This window comes from Rattus norvegicus, chromosome 10 (assembly GCF_036323735.1).
Source record: "Rattus norvegicus strain BN/NHsdMcwi chromosome 10, GRCr8, whole genome shotgun sequence".
NCBI classification, from domain to species: Eukaryota; Metazoa; Chordata; class Mammalia; order Rodentia; family Muridae; genus Rattus; species Rattus norvegicus.
The window spans coordinates 55,157,658-55,174,204 of NC_086028.1; the positions used below are offsets into that span (position 1 = coordinate 55,157,658).

Genomic DNA, 16,547 nt, shown 5'->3' on the forward strand with positions numbered 1-16,547 from the left:
CCTGGAACTCGCTATAGGACCCAAGCTGACTTCCAACTCAGCAAGGATGCACTGGGGAGGCGAAAGCAAAAGGATCAGGAACTCAAGGCCAGGCTGCGTTACAGAGACCTTGTTTCAAAAACCCTAAAAACATAAAAAAAACAAGGGGCTTCTACTTGTGATAGCCACTGTGCCTGCCCTGGAGTATGCGTGGACGTTCCGTGCGGGAAGGTACCCAGGGCGGTAGGGGGTGGAGAGTAGAGTCCAGGCACCGACCGTCTGAAGAGTGGAGGTCAGCCGCCCCCCTGGCTGCAGAACCGCGGCTGCTGGCCGCTACCCCCACCCGGGTCGTCAGGGGCAACCTCGGAGGCTCGCCCGGGCCCCGCCTTGCGCGCAGAAGCCAGGTGGCCGTTGGGGCGCCACCAGCCGGTTTGATTTCCCGCGGCCGGTGAAAAGGGGTGGAGGGGGGAGGGGAAATGAGTCATTAGCCAATGGGCTGAAGCGAGTGCATCACGTGACGGTGGAGAGGCGGGGCCCAGGTGTACTTACGGAGTTGCGGGAGGGGGCCGTAGCTTCAGAGCGCAGTCTAGGAGGCGGGGCTGGCGTGCGGGCTTTGGGGGCTGCGCGGCTACGATTGGCCGGCGGCCGGGAGGAGGGACCTGAGCGCGCAGCTTCAGCCCACTGCGATTGGCCTCGGCCCGGGGCCCGCGGCAGGCGTGCGGGCGAGGCTCGGGGCGCGAGGACCGAGCGGGGTGGCCGGTCCGCGAGCCGGGGGGAGGGGCCGGGGTGGTGGTGGTGGCAGCGGCGGAGGAGGCGGTGGCGGCGGGGGCCGGTACTGGACCCGGCGGGATGAGCGAGGCGGAGGCGGCAGTGGTGGCGACAGCGGCCCCCGCGGCGACGGTGCCCGCGACGGCGGCAGGGGTGGTAGCGGTGGTGGTACCGGTGCCCGCGGGAGAGCCGCAGAAAGCAGGCGGCGGGGCGGGCGGCGGGGGCGGAGCCGCCTCTGGCCCCGCTGCTGGGACCCCCTCAGCGCCCGGCCCTCGCACCCCTGGCAACCAGGCGACGGCGGCCTCGGGGACTCCCGCGCCCCCGGCCCGGAGTCAGGCGGACAAGCCGGTGCTGGGTGAGGGGGGGGGCACGCGCTAGGGCGGCTCTGAGGGTCGGCGGGCTGGGGGAGGGGCAGCAGGGTTTGGAAAGCCGAAGGTAGGCCTGGCCCAAAGGACTAACTGGTCCGGGAGCTGCCGAACAAACTATTAGTGGATTCCGCTGGAGGGAAAAATTGCCGCACCTTCATGAGCCGGAGGGCCGGGCAGGCAGGTTCAGCTAAGGCTTTGGGTAGGAAAATAAAACCTCAGGGTCTGGCCACACCCCTGTTTGCGGGATACTTGGTGTAGTTGACTCCGGTTCTTGTTAGGTAAACCTCTGAGCTTGGGAAGCAGGTGAATGGGGACCCTTAAATTTAGGAGGGCTAGAATGGTGTTGAGCTTTGAACCCTGAGGGTGGACCAGGTGAGTACCCGGTTCTAGGTGAAAGACCTGAACTTCGTAAGATGTGAGGAACGTGGGTTTGAGAGCCTGAAATCCCTGTGTGAGTTCATCACTTAGAACTGGAGTAAGAGTACTTTACACTTCCAGTGAAACCTGGTTGACTCGCAGCTTGTTAGGGCGGCAGGTTAGACTTTAGCTTAGTTTTCTCTCAAAACTCAGCCCAACCCCGTCTCTTCCCCCATCTTACTATCCCCACTGCATCTCTGCCTGGCAGCAATCCAAGTCCTGGGCACTGTCAAATGGTTCAACGTCCGGAATGGTTACGGATTCATCAACAGGTATCCGAGGAACCCAGGGAGGGGGAGGAAAGGGTGTCTTTTCCGAACTGACAGACCTGTGGGATTGGACACCTTATTTCATCTCTACCCCTGCCAAGGCACATGGTTGTGATGTCCAGCTGAGGCTGGTTGAAAGTCTTTAACCACAGCACCAATGTGTGCTTACTGGCAAGAAGACGCTGCACCCACATCTTCAAGGGCAGTAGAGGATTAATGACCCAGGAACTTGGCAAACCTGACCCTAACCTTCCCAGCTCCTCTCTCACCTTCTGGAGTTGCTGCATTATTTTTAGCATGCTGTGTGCCTTTGGGGTAGAATGTTCGGGGCTCCTGGTTGGAGTCCTCACTGATTTCCGGGTGAAGGGCAACACTCCTGGCACCTTCACAACTTCTATCCCTTAAAGAGCTGTGGCTCATTTGAACCATGCACCCCTCTCCCCAAAGGAAGCTGATGTGCAGGAAAGGAAAGTGCCTGCCCGCCAGAGAGTGCTGCTTTGCTTCAGTTGCAGCCCCACCCATTCCAAGCTCTGGGAGAGGCTGTGGCCTTATTCTGACCTAGTAGAGCCAGGTCCTGACTCTGGCCTTCCCCAGCTCAGGCCCCCTGCCCAGCCATGCTCTCCTGGGAGCCTCAGTTCCCTCTTTACAGGCTGACCTTTGTGCAGATTCCAGTACTTGAAAACTAGAACATTTGTTCTGGGGAAGGCAGCTTCCTGCAAAGAGTCCTGTCCCCTGTCCTAGGACTAAACCAGAGACATAGGCAAAGTGGTGACCAGGACTGAGAGTATGTCCTTTCACCCTTGTTCAGCTTGTGTGGAGAGCTTGTGGCTCTCCAGGCTGAGGGTGGCTAAAGGCTTTGTGGCTGTTTGGAGAATGTCCTATGTTCTCTCACAGCTGTGCACCCCTGGCTCTGGCCCTGCTTTCTCCCTCTTTGAGCATAGAAGGAAGGAGCCTGTGGAATTTTCCAACCCCAATAGGGGTTGAAAGGAGAAGGAGATATTGGCCAGGGAGTTAGACCTGGCACCAGCAGGTTCTGAGGTGCCTCTGGGGTAGAAGGTGAGGCTGTCCTGGCTCCTTCAAGGTGCCTCTGCTGCCTCCTCCCACGTTTCCCTATGAAGTCCAAGTTTCTTAGTGGATTTACAGCATGCTTCTCTTTGCACCAGCTTTTGGGGCCCTGGTGGCTTGCTCTTCTTGCTCCCAGGGTCCCATCATATCCCCAGGAACTGGAACAGTGAAGAAGCTGGGCCCATCTTGGGAATGGGCACCTAGGGAGGCCTCAGTGGAACTGAGTGCCTTACCCATCACCCCCTTAACAACCCATCCTGTTCTGCAGGAATGACACCAAGGAGGATGTCTTTGTTCACCAGGTAAGAGCTAGGTTGGCTTTCTGAGGGGAGGCACTTGCCCTCCCTTTGGAAGCCTTTGCCATAACCCCTAGAGCTGCACACAATATTTCTCTGGCTCTTCACAACAGCCTGACTGTAGCTGGCCTCCCATCTGCCTCAGGTGCCTGTATGAACCACATTAGCCCAACTTCCATTGAGCTGCTAAACAGCTGTCAGAGTTGTGTGTTGCCCCCAGGGCATGGCATGCTCACCACCTCCTGGGACCTGTTAATACCACAGGAAGGAATCAGGCAATTTTCTGAGGGAAAGGCCAGAGACACTTGGGTGCAGTGAGTCTCAGTGTGTTCTGTCGACCAGCAGCAGCATCACCTGAGTTCTCCGGCCCCGCCCCAAGCCACTGAATTAATCAGACTTGGGGCTGGGGCCCGGGCACTCTGTTTTAACATGCTCCCAGGTGATTCTGATGCTGGCTAGTTTGAGAACCACTGCTGTGGTGGAGGTGCTCAGTGGGATTGAGGTAAGAAGCACAGTATGTTTTACCCACTTTACAACTTCAGATGGTTCAGCCTTTGTTTTGCTCTTGAGTTCCTACTGCCTCCATGTTTTGAAGTCCTTGGGGGTACAAGGGGAAGGGAGGACATCTTGGGGGATAGCAGCTCCCCTACTAATATTTTATTGTGGCACTGTGGAGATGTGCTCCAGGCCCTCCCCTTCCCCTCACTACTTTGACCACTTTCTTGCTCTGCCTTCCAGCCCTAGACTCCAATAAAATGTCACCAAGAATGGAGTTGGGTGGAGGCTGAAGCTGGTTCGAGGGATCCTGGCTTTGCTGCCCTCACCTTTCTCATGACTTTTCCCTCAACCAGACAGCTATTAAAAGAAACAACCCCAGGAAGTTTCTGCGAAGTGTTGGAGATGGGGAGACTGTGGAGTTTGATGTCGTGGAAGGAGAGAAGGTTTGGGAGCTGCTGTGGGGTGGAGTTGGCCAGCACTGTGGGAGGGTGGCCTGGAGGTGGTGGGCAGAGGCTTTGGCCCTCCTGGGACCAGCTCTGCCTCTGGCTGTGGTGGAAATGGGGCTTGCACTCTCTCACCTGATGTCGCTGATTGCTAGAGCTGCTCTGGAACATGTCCTAACGAACCCATCCCTGTCACCAGCCAGTAACATGTGGGTTTCTTCTCTTTAGTTCACCAAGCACTTCCATGTCTGTTTTCTACACGGGACCCCAGCCCTAACAGGACCCTCAGTCAGTCCTCTGGAATGAAGGAGGGACAGTGGCTCTCTCTATCTCATCCTGTCCTGTCTTTACACTCTGGGGGGAATGTGGCAGTTATTTCTAAGGACAAGTTGTTTCTTCTCAGATGGGTACAAACTCCTTCTGCTGCCCCTCGGGGGAGGGGAAAGGAGTGGTTTTGAGGAGTAATAGGGTAGAGGACTTGGGCCTGAAGAAGGGGGACACCAGTGATCTGGCAGGTTTGTAAGTGCTGTGTGTGTTGTCAGGGCAAATTCTGATTGTTGCTTCTCTACCTCCCCAGGGTGCAGAAGCTGCTAATGTAACTGGGCCTGGGGGGGTGCCAGTGAAGGGCAGCCGCTATGCCCCCAATCGACGTAGGTTCCGTAGATTCATTCCTCGGCCTCGCCCGGCTGCCCCACCACCCATGGTGGCAGAGGCTCCCTCAGGTGGGACAGAACCTGGCAGCGAAGGGGAACGGGCAGAGGACTCGGGGCAGCGACCTAGACGACGGCGCCCACCTCCCTTCTTCTATCGAAGGCGGTTTGTGCGAGGCCCTCGGCCCCCCAACCAGCAACAGCCCATAGAGGTGAGACAAGAGTTGCAGCCAGAGAGCTAGTTCTCCACATTATGGAAAAAACTTGGGGGGGGGGGGTTGTGAGGGCAGAGACCAGAGAATATCCTCACAGGAAGTAGAGCTAAGATCCAGGAAGTGCCAAGGACACCGGGAGCTCCACAGCCTACCTAGGCCTTTGTATGTTCCCAGGGCTCCGATGGGGTAGAACCCAAGGAGACAACCCCATTGGAGGGTGACCAACAGCAGGGAGATGAACGGGTACCCCCACCCAGATTCCGGCCCAGGTACCGAAGGTAAGACTGTTTTGTCTTCCCCTTCAGAGTCCAGTGTTAGGCCTGTGTGAAATGACAAATTCTAGAGCCTGGAGCAGATGAAGACAAAACAGGGAATCCTGGGGACTCTGCCCAGTTTCCTGATCTGTCAGTTTGATTCTTTATAGGCCTTTCCGCCCCAGGCCACCCCAACAGCCTACCACAGAAGGTGGGGATGGAGAGACCAAGCCCAGCCAAGGCCCCACTGATGGCTCCCGGCCTGAGCCCCAGCGTCCACGAAACCGTCCCTACTTCCAGAGGCGTCGGCAGCAGCCCCCTGGCCCCCGGCAGCCTATAGCTGCGGAGGTGAGAGTCTCGGTGTGAAAAAGATCAGCTATACTGTCCTTTTCCTTTGCTTCGACTTCTTCCTTTTGCACCTCTGCTGCTTTCCTTGTCCCCATCTCTCTGGTATCCTGCCTGGCCGACATTACTACCAGGACACCCTGCACAGGCAAGCAAGCCCAGGTTGCCATGCCCCATCCTTATCGCCAGCTTTGGAGTGGGAAGTGTGTGTGGGAACTGGTTGGAAGGGATGAGAAGAGGAATGTTAAGAAAAGGTTGTAAACAAGTAAGTCTTAATTTACCATTGTTCCTTAGACCTCAGCACCTATCAACAGTGGGGACCCCCCCACCACCATACTGGAGTGATTCCAACTCAGAGGACACCCAGAGCTACCATCTGGTGAGTGCTGCTTCTCAGGGTAGGTGACCAAGAAGGCCAGGATTGGATTCTGCTAAGTTACCCTTTATGATTGGTCTCTCTTTCTTTCTTAGGTATCTGCCAGTTTCCAACTGACTCTACCCAGCATCCCCCTCCCCCCTTTCCCATAATTCATGACATCAAAACATCAGCTTTTCCCTTGAGACTCAGGAGGGCCAAAGCAACAGCCTTTGGCTTTTTTCTCTTTTTTTCCCCTCTCCCCTAGCATGGGTTGAAGGAAGGGATCCATCCTTATTGTTCAGAGGCATCACCTCCCTCCCCTAAGTCAGGCTGAGAAGGAACCAGCCAGCTCATACCTCCTCCTGATTGTTTTTCTTCCCCACCCATTTATTTTTTGTTTCCCTTCGACCTCCCCCCATCACCTCTGAAGCCATTTTATGAACTGTCATGTGCCACCTGAGCCTCCAGTAAAAACAAAAGCAGGCTTTCTTGTTGTCCTGGTCTCTGGCTCTTCTGTTTGAGAACGAAGACTCACTGGTGGGTGGGGCTTCCTTGCTTGCTTCCTTAGTGGTGATAAGAACTCTTGTCACCAAGAACAACTGGATCCATAACTGAGGGTGAGGTCTTGGCAGTGTCTGGGCACTTGTTGAATATAGTTTACAACCATTTACTGTCGTTTAAGCATTGATAAAAATCAAGGTAGGAAGCCAGATGACCCAGCACTCAGGAAGCTGAGACCGCAGGATTTCTAACTCTAAGTCATCCTGGGCCACATATTCTATCTCAAGAAAACAGATGGTTTTAAGAAGTGGGGCGGGGTTGGGGATTTAGTTCAGCGGTAGAGCGCTTGCCTAGCAAGTGCAAGGCCCTGGGTTCGGTCCCCAGCTCCAAAGGGGGGGGGGGGAAGTGGGGCATTCGGGTTCAGGCCTGTAAACAAGCGCTCTGGATGGTTGAGGCAGGAAGTTTGCAAGTTCAAAGCCAGCCTGGGCTCTATAGTGAGACCCTAGTTTTTGGAGGAGGGAAATGAAAGTTATGAAAGTTAATGTGAATAAGTGACAGAATCTAGAGGCATCTGCTCTCTGGAAGAGGTGAGGCATTTTCTGTCTTAGCACACACTCCAGTTCCTCCACATCAGGACACTTGTCTCCATACAGTGACTTTATGGATGAATCTCTATATACATATTTAATACACCAGCCCCCAGGTTTCTGCTCCCTATCGTACATACAAAAATACCAAAGGCTCCCTCCCAACCAGTGTTTATAGGCAGCCTTTCAAATCCCCTCCTGCCTTAGTTGGTCAGAAGCTTTCGGGTTTAGCACCCTTCCTGGAGGGGAACAAGAAAGTGTTGGTACCCACACTTGGCAGCCCTGGGGAACAGGCCAGGGCCCCAAATGGAGACTGATGTGCTCTACCATCCTTGCCCTGTCAGGGATGTACTGTTGTGTTCCTTTGCCCTGGAGGGTGGAGCCTACAGCAGCGAGGCAAGGCTAGATTTTGGGAGGGTGTATCCTTTGCCCTGGAGGGGTCAAGACAACCCCCTTCACCCAGAGTCTATGTGGCAAGAGTTCAGTGAAAGCGCCAGTTTGTGGGAGGAGTCATAGTAGGAAAGCACTCACTCACAGCCCCCCTGCTTCTCATCCCCCTGAACTCAGGGCAGCTTCACCCTCCAGCAGACCCCTTCTCTTAAAGGGAACAGAAGTATTCTAGAGCTGAGTCTCTGGATAGGGGTAAGAGGAAGGCAGGACGGGAGAAAAGCCCATCTAGGTGGCCACAGCCTAGCCACAACACATAAATAATCCAAAAGAATCACACAGAGGGAATGAGGGGTATGTGACCCGCCCCTCCCTCCAGCTTCCCAGTTCCCCAGGCTGCTGTTTCCTTCATCCTGGAGGTAAGGGAAGAGAGGGCTAAAGTGCTGCGAGGAAAGGAGGGAGTCTGGTGGGGAGGGTGGCTCTCCCACCATTTTGCCCCTCAGTCATTCTCATCTGGCCCTAAGTATTCAAGTTCTGTACTGGGTTTCACCTCCTGCTCTAAGAGAGAAGGTGTCCGTCGGAAGGTGGCCGAGATCTGGTCAAATGTCCGGCCTCTGGTTTCAGGCACTCTTAGGAAGGTGAAGATGAAGAAGCCAAGCAGGAGGACGGCAAATAGAAGGAAGACGTAGGGACCCATAGCATCCTGGGACAGTTGGAGAAAGAAATGTTGACAGAGGGGTGGGAAGCCAGGCACCAAAGACTAAGGGAACTGGGGCTGCGTAAAGAACAGGTGTGGCTCCTTAGGAGGAGGCAGTGGGAATGACCGGAAATGGAAGCTTACATTGACAATTTCCTTTAGCTTTTTATCCTTTGCTCTCCTAAGAGTGTACACCTGGGGTAGATTTCTAAACCATTTATAGCATTAGTAGAAAGTTTAAGTTATACTACTGGTTTATTTTTTAGAAGGCATCTAAGCTGCTGGACCACTGGTTTCCACCCATCTATTTCTGCCTCTTTCCTTTGATCCTGGTGAAGTAACCCCACCAGACTTAGCTTCCAGGGACCACCTGCAAGGCAGGGAGTCCCTGACCGGACAGTGAGGGGACTAGGGTGCCTTGCCTCTCCCCTGGCCACTGGTGTGGGAAACCCAGCAAAGGGTAGGGAACCTACCGCAACATACTGGAAACCCATGCCAACGATGAAGTTACAGGTCCAGTTGGAGAAACCAGCTACAGCCATGGCTGCTGGGCGGGGGCCCTGGCTGAAGAGCTCGGCCACAATGAACCAGGGGATGGGGCCAGGACCAATCTCAAAGAAGGCCACAAAGCCAAATATGGCCACGATGGACACATAACTCATGGATGGAACCCGCTCCTAGAGACCAGGAAGGAATAGCAGGAAATTTGGGTCCGGCCTCTCTAGATTTCCCTTGCCTTTGGTCCAGGGTTTATCGTGTAGAAGCTGCTACTCTAGGCTAAGCAGGCCTGGAGCATCCCTGGCCACTGCCCTTTTAGACAGGTGCCACATGTTGCCTAGGTTGGCCTTGAACTTTTAAGGCCTCCACCTCAGCCTCCCAAGTGTCGAGCTGCCCTGGAGCGTCTCTGAGAGCTGCCATTTTGTTGGCTACCTCAGAAGGTTTCAAGGTAGAATATTCTGGTTTCTTGTTCCCTTGGCTCTGAAGCTGTGTTTCTGTGAATCATGCTTGTGAGGTTTCATAGGAACTATTACGCTAGGTTCCTATGTCCCCAGAGCACCTTGGAAACAGACTGTAGACTGTAGCACCCATGATCCTGGCACAGTCATAGAGCCTCTTGGGGCTATCCCCATGGGTAAGACTGCTGTGTTCTCAAAGTCCCAAGGCCTCACCAGCAGCAGCAGAGCCACCGTCATCAAGATGGCACAGCCACACATGCCTGCCAGGCCCAGGAGATGGAGTGTCCGTCGCCCAGCTCGCTCTACTAAGAGCACCTATGGGGAGAGTGGGGAGGGGGAGCAGTGGTTGGCAACAAACAAGGTAGGACCCCAGGGCACCCAGGGCTACAAAACCAATGGTGTGGCCGTTATACAGGCAAGAGTTACCGAGACCAACGTGAAGACGGTATTGACCACACCAGCTCCTATGGTGGCGTAGGCTGGCTGTTCCACCCCAGCTAACTCAAAGATGCTGGTTGAATAGTAGAAAACCTAGAAGTAAAGGGGCAGGAGAGGCAGAGCTAGAAATGTCTGGTCCTTTATTCCAATCACAACAAACTGGGCAGAGCCTGAGTGCTAATAGAGAAGGTGGCTTGTTCCCTTCTCCCTTTTCCCAAACTGGTACTTGACCTGGCTCTGCCTGGGTCTCCATACGTACAGCATTGATGCCTGAGAGCTGCTGGCTCAGCTGCAGCACCACTGCAATAATCAGAGGCTGCCGGTGGGTGCGGCTGCCCAGGAGCTGCAGCAAGGACAGTGGACGCTCTCTTTCCAACTTCCGTTTCTCATCCTTCAGCTCAGCCAGTGCATCAGACACATCAGCCCAGCCTGTCAGGCGCTTTAGACCTGGGGGTGGGGAATATCAGGCTTTATGGAACCTGAGAGGAGACCTACTTACTAGCAAGATGGGATGGACATATGGGCCTGGGCTAGATGCAAGGTGAGAGCTCACTCTTTCGGGCAGGCCCCTCCAGGTTCCGGATGATGTAGAGGTATCGGGGGCTCTCAGGACAGAAGGGCAACAGAAGCAGCTGCAGGAGAGCAGGGAGTACTGTGATAGCCAGAAGCAATGGCCACAGGGTAGCTGTGCCCAGCATAGACTCCAAACCCAACACCTGTAGGAAAAGACAGGAAAGAGGTAGAGTGACTTTGATCTCCCTCCTGCCCAAATACAGACGTCCACTCCAACTTCTACTCCTAGCTCCCCACAAAGCCAGGCCTACTTACCTGGGCAACCAGAATGCCAATGACGATGGCCAATTGGTTGAGTGTTCCCAAGGCACCCCGAAGATGAGTGGGGGCGATTTCTCCCACATACATAGGCACCAACCCTGATGTTAGCCCTGGGCAGAAGGAAGAAGAAAAAGCCGAGGATAGCTGCATATTCCCACATAGAAGCCCATACATGATTAAGGAGAGCAGAGGCACAGAGTGGAGCCATAGCACCTGTGGGTACCTGAGTAGGCGCCAATGAGGAACCGTCCGAGAATGAGTATCTCATAGGAGGCCGCGGCATTGGCTAGGCCCATGAGGGCGCCCCCCAGCACAGCCAAGACATTGTTGGCCAGCATAGCCCTTTTCCTGGCAGGCACACAGAGAGGAGGGCTGGTCACAACACCCATGCTATGGCCCTCCTTCCTACTCCTCCCCGCCTCTGCCCTCCAGCTCCATACCTTCCCAACCATTGAGAAATGATGCCAATGAGAAAGGAGGAAATCATGCCACCCACAGAGAAGATGGCCACGGAGAGAGCCCAAAGGGTAGTGAGGGTGCCTTGTGGGATGGAGTCCGGTCCCCCAGGACCCTGCCTACCCAGCCAAGTTGCATTGTAGCTCTGTTCAATCACCTGGGGAGGGGGGGACATAAAAGTGACTTGTAGAGACCTTTCTCTTCCCACCACCTGATGTATTCCCACCCTGACAGCCGTGGGTCACTCACTTTCTGTGGGGCGTTGATGACTCCAATGTTATAGCCAAACTGAAGGGAGCCAAGCACAGCTGAGAATACAGCAAGGACCAGTGTCCCAGTCACTCGCTGCTGAGGGGGTTCCCCATCCTGGGCAGACAGAAACAAAGGGGAGGTATGTCACACAGAGTCATGTTTGACTTCCTTCAGGGGCCCAGGCCCAGCTGGAGCAGGAAGATGCTGGGCTCCATCCAACATACTGGGTGAGAGAAAGTGGGCCATATTAGGAATTGTACAAAGCTCTCACTGTAAACAGAACTCCACAGGAACCTGGGCACGTAGGAGAAAACTGATGTCTGTGTCTACACTACAGGCAAGAGTTTGAGGATCTAGACCTCAAAATACCCCTGTGACCTTGAGACAGACTCAGATTTGTGTGACCTTGGGTAAGTCACTTCCCTACTCTAAACTGAACCTGGATTTCCTCTTCTGTCAGGTGATATTGTCTCCCTTAGCTACCTGTCAGTCTGTGAAAACTCTTGGAAAAATCAAATTCAACTATAACAGTATCCAAGACAGTGCCTGTTTTTATAAGTGTGGTGTTAACATCAGCTCTAGTCCTCATCTCTTCCCTCTGGAAGTTCTCTCAGCTTGCTCCAGCAGGCCCTCAACAGGCCCAAGAAGGGCTATTCCAGAAAGGGCATCTGGGTCATTGCTTTGGGGTAGCTTTTAGGTCTAGGCCTAGCCTCCCCTCAGCTCCTAAAATGGGACCAAGTACTCTGGGATGTGACGGGATTTTAGCAGGGAGAGAGAGTCATGTCCAGTGGAAGAGGAGGGATGGTAGTGAGTGGTGTGAGGGGCGGTGGCAGTGGTGGCTGCTGCTGGCGGCACAGTCTGTCTCCAAGCAGAAACCTGAGCTGGGGGGGGGGGGGGCTGACACTCCCCTCTGCCCCTCCACCCACCGCAAGGCCAAGAGAAAGTTCAGCCTCCTGGGGGACTGCCAGAAGTGGGGGTGGGGCCCCCGAAGTGCTCTGGTCCTAGAAACACTGTAAACCCGAACAGCTCCGGGAAGGTGAGTCTCCGGATCTGCCTTCTCAAATAGAGTCTTGGGCAGAGTATCACCGGATGCAGCGCACAGGAGAGTAGGAAACAAGTTCTGGATTTCTCAGAATCTAGTCTCTCAGCCTGGGCACGTAGAGCCTCTCGGACCCACTCTGTCTCTTGGCGGGATTGGAATTTGACCGTCACGGGTTGTCTAGGCTGAATATAAATAGCCAGCCCCCCATCTCCAACCCCTGCGCCTGCGCAAGAACCGCCCCCGAACTGACCCCAACCCGAAACCCAGCCCCCAAAATCTGAACCAGATTCCCCAATTCGCCCCAGAATGCTGAACCTTACTTCAGAGCCGATCTGCTGGAAACCCGACGGCATCTTGTTTTAAAAGAAGACTCAGGCACTGCAATAAAAAAATGAATAGGGTATAGTGTCCCGGCCTGGCGGGCAGAAGACCCCGGCCTTCGGAAGTGGTGTGCAAAGGGCGGGTCTGGTGGGACTCACTGCCACAACCCAAGGAACCGGAGAGCACCAAGGCTCTCCGGGATCTAATGAGATGGGCTTGAGGGGGAAAGATGCGGAGAGCTGAAGCCACCTCCTCACTCCCGCCCCGCCATGGGCCACGCCCTTCACAACACCCATTGGCCAGGAGCCCGCACACCCCAAAAGGCCACGCCCCCAACCCTAAGATTAATGCCAGCTGGGGAGACACGCCCCTAAGGTTCCCGCCTGCCTCTGGGATTTCAAAGTGGGGTCCTTGGAACAAAAGGCTCTTCCCGCCACCCAAAATCCTGGACTGCGAAATTTCTTAAAGAGTTAGTGCAACTGGTCCCCCTGAGAGGTGGAAGAGGAGGGTATGGGCTAGGTGTACTTGCCAGGGTACGGGGTAACTCCAGCAGGGTGACACAGAGCCTGCGGGTGTGTGTGTGTGTGTGTGTGTGTGTGTGTGTGTGTGTGTGTGTGTGTGTGTGTGTGTCAGAAACAATGCCCCGAAGTAACCCGGAATGGCTATTTTTAGCTCCCACGTTAGGCTCCGCCAAATGTCAGGTCCCGGGTGTCCCAGCCTGTCCCAGGCGGGGGAGGGCAAGGGAGATGGAGCCTTAAAGGGTCCGCGACTCGCTTCCCACAAGGAGATGACCCAAGGGACCAATAACTTCCGCTCCCCGTGTGTCTGAGAACCGTGTCTGGTCGTCCTATCTTTCCACGCACTTCTGGGCGGTGCACAGTCTACTGGCCCATCCCCTCCACACATTTCTCTACATTGGTTCCTGGAGGGAACCCAAGGGACAGGTGCTCACGCCGGTCACATCACCCTCTCTGAAGTCCCTGAGCCTCCAGGCATGTGCTGGCCGCGTGGGCGACAAGCTTTTCAGAGTCAGCTCCTGTTTTGGGTCTCCAGTTGAGAGGGCACGACCTAAGCACGTCCAGGGAGAGAGCACTGGCAGAGAATGTGGAGAGAGCTCAATTCAGAAAAAGCGCAAGAGAAGTGCAAGGCTTCTAGTGCCACCTAGAGGGAGAGTGAAGAACCTTAGTGAGTTGAACCAGAGTAGCGAGCTTCTGAGGTGGTTTTCATCTATAAACACTTCCCCTAAGAGCTCATTTACTTACAACCCAACCCTCTCTGGAGCACCAGATCCATAAGTCTAGCTGCCCCCAGAATGGTACATATGACGAACATGTACAAGCATGAACCTCCTTCTAAGTTCCTTTTCCCAACGAGCTAACCAGTCACCTTCGTTGTGTCTTGTCAACTCTGGTGTTTCAACCTCTCTTGCATGTTGGTCTTCTTCATCTGTAACACCACCACTTTAGTCCAGACTATCCTGACATGACTGCTTTTCCTGTTTCTCCTCTTTCCTGAGGAGGAGAGTGGAGGGGCAAGAAAGATGACTCAGCAGTTAAAAGCACTGACTGCTCTTCCAGACTCAGGTTTAATTCCCAGCAACCACATGGAAGCTACAACCATCTGTAACTTCAGTTCCAGGGAATCCAACACCCTTTTCTGGCTTTCATTGGCCTCAGGTACATAGGTGGTACATAGATATACGTGGAGGCAAAACGCCCATTCACATAAGAAATACTAAAATTAAATTAAAAATAAAGAGAAGCATGCCCAGGAATGGTGGGTCACGTCTTTAACCCTAGGGCCAGCCTGGTCTACAGAGTGAGTTCCAGAACAGCCAGGGCTTCAAAAACACAAACCAAAACACCATATACACATGCACGCACGCACGCACGCACGCACGCACACGCACAAACCCAGGAGGGTAGTTTACAATTTCCAAAACACATCACATTTGTTTCATTTTGTTTCGTTTTGACAGTCTTGCTGTACCTGAAGCTGACATGGAACTCAGTGTATAGTAGATTAGCCTCAAACTTGCTGTTCTAGCCAGACTTCTGAGTGTTGGGACTGTAGATCTGAGGTTAACTCCTGCCTAGAGTCACTGTCTTTTTGTTGCCCTGTGGTCAAGTTTGGATTCTCCTACCCAGATCTTCCCTTAACTGTCTCCTTCCTTGTCTCTACCCCTTCTCCTCTTCCTCTCCATCCTCTTCTTCCTTTCTCTCTTCCCTTTTTTTATCCTTCCTGTCCCTTTTTCCCTCTTCCTCCTTCTCCTGGCCTAGAGCTTACTATGTCAGCCACTCTGTCCTTGAATTTTGTTACTTTGGCCTCAGCTTCATGAGGCCTGGGATTACACTTGGTGCCTTTGCCTGTCCCTGAGGTCTGGAATACTAGAGAATTCCTATTCATCCTCCAAACCAGGGCTCTCGGGGTTGGAGAGATGACTCGGTGTTTAAGAATTCTTGTTGCAGGGGTTGGGGATTTAGCTCAGTGGTAGAGCGCTTGCCTAGGAAGCGCAAGGCCCTGGGTTCGGTCCCCAGCTCCGAAAAAAAGAAAAAGAAAAAAAAGAATTCTTGTTGCAGGGGCTGGGGATTTAGCTCAGTGGTAGAGCACTTACCTAGGAAGCGCAAGGCCCTGGGTTCGGTCCCCAGCTCCAAAAAAAAGAACCAAAAAAAAAAAAAAAAAAAAAAAAGAATTCTTGTTGCAGAAGACCTAGGTTAAATTCCCCGCATCTACATGGTGGCTCACAATCAAGTGTAACTCCAGTTCCAGGTGATCTGACACCCTCTTCTGACCCCTTTGGGCACCAGGCACACATGTGGTACACAGACATGCGTGCAAGCAAAACACCAAAATAAAATAAAATAAATAAGTACATCTAAAGGGAATAATTTTTTTTCTTTCTTTTTTTTTTTTTTTTCGGAGCTGGGGACCGAACCCAGGGCCTTGCGCTTGCTAGGCAAGCGCTCTACCACTGAGCTAAATCCCCAACCCCTAAAGGGAATAACTTTAAAGGTTCAATCAGCAGCTGCAGCAGCTCAGTTCTTCTGTAGCTCTTTCTGTTTCCGTCTGGAAACAGGGCCTCTGGTGTAGCAGTCTCTGATGGTGTCATCAAGGTGTTCAATGACATGAAAATGTGCAAATCCTCAAGGCCAGAAGAAGTGAAGAAAAGAAAGAAGGTGGTGCTCTTCTGCCCGAGTGAGGTTGAGACCATCATCCCAGAGGAAGGCAAGGAGATGTTGGTAGCAGATGTGGGGCCGACTGTGAACGACCCCTTACTCCACTTTTGTCAGGATGCTGCCAGACAAGGACTGACAGGCGCTACACTCTCTAGGATGCAACCAAGGAGAGCGAGGAGGACCAACCTGCTGTTCAACTTCTGGGCCCCTGAGAGTGCACCTCTTCAGAGCAAAATGATCTGTGCCAGCTCCAAGGATGCCATCAAGAAGAATCTGACAGGAATCAAGCATGAATTACAAGCTAATTGTTTCGAGGAGGAGGTCAAAGCCTGCTGCACCCTGGCAGAAAAACTAGGTGGCATCTTCCTGGAGCACAAGCCTTTGTGAGCCACCTCCAGCCCCCTGCCTAGTAGCCCTGGAGGTGCTCTTGGGTGTTATAGGCTGCCCCTTTCCTGCCAGGCAGAAGGGCTGGGGGTATCCCAGCAGGGAGGGGACAATCCCTTTACCTCAGTTTCTGATTGTTCCTCCCTCCCACCCGGTGCACTTTCTCCTCCCTCATCCCTGAGGGTTCTGGCCTTCTCAAGTTGATTTTGATTTTCTGATTCCTCTTGGGTTTAAGCAGACCAAGTCCTGTCCCAGGCATCCAGTTTTTCCCCATCCAGCTTCTAACCACAATAGTGACTCTGTGCTTGTCTGTTTAGTTCTGTGTGGAAATGAAATGTGGAAATGACTGTCCCTGTGCCAACTGGTTGCCCTCCCCTTTCCCTTGATCTTGGCCACTCATGGAAGCAGGACCAGTAAGGGGTCTTCAGTTAAAAAGAAAGAAAAAAGAAAAAGAAAGAAAGAAAGAAAGAAAGAGAGAGAGAGAAAGAGAGAGAGAAGGAAAGAAAGAAAAGGAAAGAAAGAGAAAGAAAGAAAACATTAAAAAGGCTAATTAGGGGTTGGGGATTTAGCTCAGTGGTAGAGCGCTTGCCT

At 53.5% G+C, this 16,547-nt stretch overlaps 3 protein-coding genes across 5 annotated transcripts; 2 read left to right on the plus strand and 1 right to left on the minus strand.

Annotated features, from left to right (window-relative positions):
- The first annotated feature begins 762 nt into the window (after positions 1–762).
- Positions 763–6,420, plus strand: Ybx2 (Y box binding protein 2). The gene is made up of 9 exons (NM_001305212.2): positions 763–1,102; positions 1,741–1,804; positions 3,135–3,168; positions 4,014–4,103; positions 4,681–4,965; positions 5,143–5,246; positions 5,393–5,570; positions 5,862–5,946; positions 6,039–6,420. Exons 1-8 carry the CDS (start codon positions 829–831, stop codon positions 5,910–5,912), a joined length of 1,080 nt encoding a protein of 359 aa, NP_001292141.1. The 5' UTR covers positions 763–828; the 3' UTR covers positions 5,913–5,946; positions 6,039–6,420.
- A 643-nt stretch (positions 6,421–7,063) lies between these two features.
- On the minus strand, positions 7,064–12,632 carry Slc2a4 (solute carrier family 2 member 4). 3 transcript variants are annotated; one of them, XM_006246596.5, is made up of 12 exons: positions 12,555–12,628; positions 12,396–12,453; positions 11,031–11,147; positions 10,766–10,938; positions 10,549–10,673; positions 10,320–10,435; positions 10,045–10,207; positions 9,751–9,938; positions 9,480–9,584; positions 9,267–9,368; positions 8,571–8,774; positions 7,066–8,103 (listed from the first exon to the last, which is right to left on the minus strand). In XM_006246596.5, exons 2-12 carry the CDS (start codon positions 12,426–12,428, stop codon positions 7,900–7,902), a joined length of 1,530 nt encoding a protein of 509 aa, XP_006246658.1. In that variant the 5' UTR covers positions 12,429–12,453; positions 12,555–12,628; the 3' UTR covers positions 7,066–7,899. The 3 variants fall into 3 exon arrangements, with proteins under 3 accessions (NP_036883.1, XP_006246658.1, XP_063124525.1); NM_012751.1 differs by having other exon boundaries at positions 7,064–8,103; positions 12,396–12,568; XM_063268455.1 differs by lacking the exon at positions 7,066–8,103 and having other exon boundaries at positions 8,334–8,774; positions 12,555–12,632.
- A 1,537-nt stretch (positions 12,633–14,169) lies between these two features.
- On the plus strand, positions 14,170–16,141 carry LOC102555366 (cofilin-1-like). The gene is made up of 2 exons (XM_039087851.1): positions 14,170–14,214; positions 15,447–16,141. The coding sequence occupies exons 1-2, from the start codon at positions 14,170–14,172 to the stop codon at positions 15,957–15,959; spliced, it is 558 nt and encodes a 185-aa protein (XP_038943779.1). The 3' UTR covers positions 15,960–16,141.
- Positions 16,142–16,547: the final 406 nt, after the last annotated feature.